Here is a 7,589-nt window from a genome sequence, read left to right as displayed (position 1 = left end):
GCAAAAACAACATAAACGTGAAGTTTGTGCTGACTTGATAGCACTGTTGAAACGTGAGCTGACGCTGTTTCAAGATGGCTCTACTGAGCCTATCAGTATGCAAGAATAACCGGAAAATAATGGAAGAATACGGAATAATGGAATATTTAGACTTGGCAGTAACTAGATGCGGGCGGTGGACGGGAAAAAGAGAATTTATTTGGAGTGGCCTAACACCGCCTGTAAATCTTGATAAATTTTTTTTTCTGGGCACATCAGCTAAGTTTCCTGCCCAGCAATAATAAATAAATTAATTATTGCTGGGCGTGGGCGTGTGTAAACTAGAGGGCAGTAACTATAGGTGACAGTACTATTCGTCTGTGCTGAAGTCTATACTATGATGAAATGATCACAGTAACTAATAACGCTAGCAAAACTATTTAATTTTATAATACCGGTAGCGTCTGGTGTAGTCTCGCGTGGCCAGACCGCTTTTTTTCCGTATATTGGGTGGGGAAAAAAGGGTCTGGTGCAACTCCAATAGCTGTTTACTTCTGAGCCGTCCCCACATTCCGGGGACGCTAATTGAATAACATTGGTCACAAAGGAGGTGCCATGACGTCAGTAAAACTATGAAGTATTCCTACACTCCTGCTCCGGTTGTGAGTCTTGTTACACGATGAGGATTAACTTTCAAGACGCTATAAAAGAGACATCGGAGCAAATTAAGATTCGTTTAAAGGATAAACAGATCTCTAGTTAACTTTCTGACGTCATGGCACCTCCTTTGTGCCAGTGACCAATGTTATTCAATTAGCGTCCCCGGAATGTGGGGACGGCTCAGAAGTAAACAGCTATTGGAGTTGCACCAGACCCTTTTTTCCCACCCAATATACGGAAAAAAGCGGTCTGGCCACGCGAGACTACGTCTGGTGGGGGTGTTTCTATGGTCCGCAGAAAGGAAGTTGGTGGCAAAATGCCTCACCTGGCAGGGATTTTGATAGCATTGTCTGTTGTTACTCAAGGTTAGTCTAGTTAAGTTGTTTCCATTGTATTAAACCTCATGCTGCACTAGCAGTCAGTGTCGACCACGATGATCACGCCATGCCCACTCTGCCATGCCCACTCTGCCATGCCACACAACTTTATTGCATGGGGGTTAGCAAGGCTCAAGTAGCCGTGGTAATCAATTGTAACAAGTTCCAATTGTAATTTTTTGATTTATTGAATAAAATAGCTACATCTTAGCATCGTGGACAGAATGCTCCGGCTGCTCACGCCCTTTAAAGCCTTAAGCTTATAGAGCAGTTTCAAAACCATGGTAAGCAAAAATTTACCAGACTGTTTCATGTTGCAAGTTGAATTCCTCGCTAAATTCATGCCAAGACTTATTAATACGTAAATAAAATAGATGCCAGTGATAGACTAAAGTATGTAGGTGAGTTATTAGGCATTAAAAGATCCGTACTGCCTCCCAACAGGGCAGTTTCGTAGGCCAGAGAAATGCGTAAAAATGGATGTGGCCAAATTGCGACCTATTCACCGCCCAAAGGTGGTTAAAACTAGGGAAACTTGAAGTATAGGTCTTCATCCAGCAGCGTACAGCCACATCCAGCTATCCCAGGATTAGCCAGAGCTCCTGAAAGGCACGAGACTGGTGATGGTGTACTACCAAACTGTGATAAAACGCCAACAAAAGAAGACTCTTAGTGGTAAATTTTGCTAGAGTTAAGTTTTATTGTCGAAACCAACCATCAGTTAAAGTTTAGCAGTCTTATTTTGGTGTCTGCTTTTTCACACAAAGTGGGAATCCCAGCACATGAGCGATTCTGGCTAACTTGGGGATGGCTGGATGTGGCTGTACGATGCTGTGGTGCTGGATAAAGACCTATACTGCAAGTTTCCCGTTTTAACCACCTTTGGGCGGTGAATAGGTCGCAATTTGGCCAAGTCCATCTTTACGCATTTCTCTTTCCTATGAAACTGCCCTGTTGGGAGGCAGTACGGATCTTTTAATGCCTAATAACTCACCTACATACTTCAGTCTATCACTGGCATCTATTTTACTTACGTATTAATAAGTCTTGGCATGAATTTAGCGAGGAATTCAACTTGCAACATGAAACAGTCTGGTACAAAAACATGGTGATTTAAGTGTGGTCCATTGTGTAATTTTTGGTTACCATGGTTTTGAAACTGTTCTATAGAGTCTATACAAACATAATCTTTGCAGATGGCTCCTGCTAAATTTGCACCTGGTGCATGTTCACGTTCATGATCACCCAGCCAGTGTGCCTCTAGAAGTTAATTTTGTCACAGTTCAGTGTATAGTTTAGGAGTACTTGATTTCCTGGCTGTTATTAGTCTCGTGTGGCCAGACTGCTATTTTTCTCTTTGTCATTGGGTAGGGAGAAAAAAGGGTCTGGAACAGTTTGAATCCCACAATTGTCTTGACACGTCACAAGGCTACGTCACCATGCAACCCATGCGCTTAAACTCCATTAGAATGCCACAGCACAACAATAAACAAAGACTTAACTTGCCTAAACAACTAACAATCGATTCAATATATTATCGCCTCAAAGGCGGCTTTAGATGCTGTTAGGAATATAAATACGCACTTGTAATTGATTGACGCAAGCAGCTACTATTTGGAACTGAATCATGTTTCTTTGGTTAACACGCCCCAATTATCCAGGGAGTGCCAAGACGAGTGTGGGATTCGAACTGTTCCAGACCCTTTTCCCTCCCTACCCAATGACAAAAGAAAAAAGTGGTCTGGCCACACAAGACTAGCCCTTGGCATAATGAAGAAGTTTGCTACAAAAATGGGCTTTTAATATTGTGCTAAACAGTTTAAATTTCATGACTAACCGTAGAACTAGCTAGTATACAATGCTTTTGTTTCAGTGTAACAATAATGTAGTGATGGGTTAATTAATGGATATCAAGAGGTTCAGAACAGCGTTGTAAGTGGGTCACCCGTTTGACCCACTGACCCGAATAGTAATCTGGATGGGACCTGGATCTGACCCGCATGTGACCTGGTTTAATTAAAATAGAGGCGTGCCCCAAAAGCTAGATTAAAGGTCCACAAGTTCCACTAGTTAGTCCTACATTTTTTTACTCTATAGAAAGGATTGTCTGCAAGAAGTGAGTAGCTACGTATTATGAAGTTGGGTGTGGCTCCACGTACATATTATCAAGTGGGTGTGGCTTCATGTAAGTTTACATATAGCTATAGAATTTCCAGAAGTTAGTTACCTACATTTTAAGTAGCAACACAGATCTGATGATGCCATGCATGCCCACAGAGCACAGCTGATTCAATTCTGGTGTGGCTCTACATACCCCGCACAGACAGCAAAGCATATTCCTAAATGGTGGGTGTGGCTCCACGTGAGTTTCTTGAGTGTTTACAACACCAATACAATCGAGCTTGTTAACTTATAGTCACACGTGATCTTGTCTGGCTCAGACCCAGATATTCAGTGAAGTGGATAAGACCTACTTGACCCGGACAAATTGTAACCCAAATTACCCGGATAATCTGGATGACCCGGTCCACTTACAGTGCTGGTTCAGAATGCCATTAGAATTCAAATATCTGCCATTGAATCTGCCAAGTAATAAGAAAGTGATTTCAATGATGCACTTAAACTTCCTCTGATTTGCTTCTGCTATACGTAGCTTATGTAAAGCATTATTCACTGCTCTTTCCAAATCTAGTCCGGCATCTGAGGTATCTATCACATGTCACACGTTATTATGCCATTTATTGCATGACCCTGAAATACCCAATACAAAACATATAGAGAGATTCACTACACCTACTTTGGTTTAGACCATATTGATGCACTATGAATTTTACATGTGCTTCTTCTATAGCATCATATGTGTTTGCAGTGAGTTGCTCTACATGGAAAGTTGCTAATTGCTAAATGGACACATATCAAAAGTAGTCATTGGAATTACAAAACTAATAAAATTAACTAAAGTTAGTGGAATTCTGCATTTTTACACACGTTGATAGGCTCAAAAACACACTAAAAGGAAACATAATTGAAAGAGCCTTTGACAATACATAACAAATGTGACTGGATCTGCAAAACTAGGACATAATCACATATTTTTCGAATTCCTGTTTATTAAATATTTATAATCTACTTAGCCAAATGTACCCTCTGGCAAAATTTCAGCTTCATATGCCACTAACTTTGGGAGTTACAGCCGTCAAAGTAGCAACAACAGAAAATCGATTTGTACAGCAAGCCGGGGGGGAAGCCAGCACCCATGCAAAAACCCAACATGGTGTACGAGAGTCCCAATATTTAAGTATTTTACAAATATTTATGTAATTCTAATTTCAAATTCTATCGTGATGTTTTTACCTCGAGGAACACCTGAGAGAGTTGCTGGGAGCTTCAGAAGAGACACAGGTGTACTTTGCACTGACAATTTGAAATGTTGTATAGTGTGGCAACCGTAATAGAACTCATGAACAGACAAAAATGAGATTTCTCAGATGGTGTATGAGAGTCTCAAGACGTTGGCTACGTAGCCCTCGACAGCAAGTATAGGGAAAATAAATTACAGGCATTTACAAAAATGGTTGTAACGTACCAATGGATTGAGGTATAGAGCTAACATTTTCACCATCGTGTTCGTCATGAACAGGGAAATCAATTACTGGGTAAGGTTTTCCTTTACTCACCCTTCTTCACTGCATACAAAGGTAAAATTCGTGAAGAAAAATCAATCGCGTACGGTCGCTTCGACGTGACGTAAACAAGCATTCATAACTTACGTATCCTCAGGTCTACTGCAACGAAACAAAGATTTTCGACCTCCTCTTGAGCAAGCGAATAAGATGATATCCTGGTTTCTATTGTTAGTCACTTCCTTCACTACAAAAGAGGCATTTTAAAAATTTACAATAATTTTTCAATAATACGCAAGTATTTCACCCAATGTACAGTGTGTATTCAATGCTTTATGCTATAAATTTAGGCTTGTGTGATTTCTGTATGTCCCGTTTTTCAGATCCGGTCACAAATCTTCATAAATGTATCAACTTACAAAATGGCTTTCAGGATGATTCGGCTTTAAATTCTGTATATAAACTGAAAAGGCGGAGCAAAGAAAACCTGCCCTATGAAATATTGAAAGTTCATCAATAAATATGGTATTACTGTCTTAGGTCATTAACCTGATTAGTTTAGAGTAAATTCCCATAGTCTTGGTATCCCACAATACATTCCTTCTGTAATTAAAATTTGGAGCACTCTATCCTTTTTTGTAACCAACTCTCCAACCCTCAATCACTTTTGTATTAATTTAGACAAGCATATACAATGTAACACACCTGTGCGTTATAATCTGTATTGATTGCTGCACAGTAATTAATATAATAATGTATTGCTCATTTGAAAAATTGATGACTCAATGGTAGAAACGTGGAAAAGCAGAATATCTACTGCTAACTATATACATCCATGAAATTCATGTGGGGTATTCCCAAAAGGCATGTGAGTAACTAACAACCCGTATTAGTTGGTTATCACTTTTGCAATCTTGCTGGCGTTTCGAAACTTGTCTAAAATCATGGTCATTTTGCACCATTTTGTGTGTTTCACATATTTTTGGGTGTGTGTACTTCTCAGTAGTAAAGTATTGTAAAGATTCACAATCTTTTCATATACTTGAGGTAGGTAGTGCTGCCACGATGTAGAAAAACTCTATATATCACCATGCAAGGTTTATGTCACGGTTTGAACATATATCGCAATGTAGAACTAACTATAACATTTGCAAGACAAACATATGCATTGTAAGTTAAGATTTAAGTCGGATGTATACCACAAGCAAGTTTACAAGGACAGACTGGCTGGCACTACATAGAAACCTTAAAACATCACAGTTTGCTTTGAGCTTGGCTTATAACCACTACTAAACCATCAACACATGCCATATGTCTGGCCTCACAACCATCAATATAGTATACACAATAATTAATTTCATTTTTAATAGTTTTTTTTAAAATAGAAATACCTGTTCCAGCTTGCATTGAACTAAGTATAGCAAATCTCCACAAACTTCTTCATAATAGGTCTTCCGAAGTTCCTGTTCTGTAGGTAGGAACGTGAAAGTCCAGTACCCAACTGGTAAAGCTACTCCAATCAATTGGTATAGCAGTTTCTGGTCTTGAAAGGAGCATGCAGATGGGCAATTTCATCATTATGTCAGTATTATAATTATTGTTATCAACATTACATTAAAACCACTGGTACAGTATATCAGGAGCCCATAAGTACTGCGGAAGTGTGCAAAACACACCTTTGTTGCAGAAGAGGTTAGTCACGCGTCATCAAACATCTTGTGATCTCAAAGAAAAATTTAACCCATTCAACCCCGTTACCTCAGTATCAATATAAAATGAAGTACTATTGTGACTATACTATTGTGACTAATAGACTATTATGACTATTATGAATTATGAATACTATTGTGAATATACTATTGTACTATTGTGACTAATGAATTGGTTTTGGTTCCTGGAGCCCTTTTTCAGCTGTCAAACACATAGTGTGGTTTTTATAAACAGTAAGGACTTCATAATAACAATGCTAATTTCAGGCGCCATGTTTACTTGTGTAATCACATGTCATATAGAGCTATGATGCTTGACTCTGCCTTTGTTGATTACCATTACCTTATTCAGCAAACCACTGTAAAGTGCTAATTATATAACCAAGTACTAAGAATAATACGAAACGCGGTTAAAATTACGTCATAAATAAATAAATAATTAAATAATTAATAATTAATGTTTGAGAAAACTACGAGGCCTAGAGACATGAACTAACCGGGGATAGATTCGCCTATGAATGAAGGCACAAACGTATAATCGTCGCTCCTGTTTGTGCTGATGACTTGACCATACGTGTAATTCTATATAACGCCCAGTACCACACCCTTGCTTAATTACTTACATATTGCGTGAAGAAGATTAGTGATGCCCGTGCAGGAGAGCCAGAAGCCACTTGGTAAACAAGAAGATTACAAGTAAGTTTTTATGTTTGTAACATCTCAAGTCTCCATGCCAGCTGCCAGTGGATTCATTCACGTAAATAAACAATACAAGAAAACATTAAACTGACATATGCCACTAAAGCTCTTTACAATAAGCTTACAGTTACATATAAAATACAAGTGAACAATTTTGTCTTGTGCAGCTGGCATGGTGAACTTTCTTTGTGTTGGTGTCAGGCAATTCAATACGTGCTTAATCTTTTTTGCCTTCACCTGGCGTAGCTACTAGGCTCTAGTGGCTTGGCTGTCTTCCTTTATCTGGTTCATCTGGCTTGCATACGCCTACAGCATTGTGTAGCTATCTCCTGCAAGTTGTGTATGCATAACTATAGTGTGTCACCCATCACTGTGCCATTGCTACATCACTGATGAACCTTACTTAGCTCTAGTTGATGTTGATATGCATTGCTGTATATTGGCTAATAATTTTTACTGATCTGGTGATGTTGCCTATAATGTATTGCTGCATACAATACTGCAATAATGTATAGTTCTCTCCTGTATGTTTTGTATACATA

At 39.0% G+C, this 7,589-nt stretch overlaps 1 protein-coding gene across 1 annotated transcript in view; it reads left to right on the top strand.

Annotated features, from left to right (window-relative positions):
• The first annotated feature begins 515 nt into the window (after window positions 1–515).
• The window catches only part of LOC136255695 (hemicentin-1-like), a 49,608-nt gene continuing 42,534 nt past the window's right edge, over window positions 516–7,589 (top strand). The window contains exon 1 of the mRNA XM_066048510.1: window positions 516–1,004. Within this exon, the coding sequence (XP_065904582.1) occupies window positions 926–1,004 (79 nt within the window). The 5' untranslated portion in view covers window positions 516–925. The remainder of the gene's footprint in view (window positions 1,005–7,589) is intronic.

This window comes from Dysidea avara, chromosome 5 (genome assembly GCF_963678975.1).
Source record: "Dysidea avara chromosome 5, odDysAvar1.4, whole genome shotgun sequence".
Classification (NCBI taxonomy): Eukaryota; Metazoa; Porifera; class Demospongiae; order Dictyoceratida; family Dysideidae; genus Dysidea; species Dysidea avara.
Note: the sequence above shows the minus strand (reverse complement) of the source record. Positions and strands in the feature narration are given on the sequence as shown.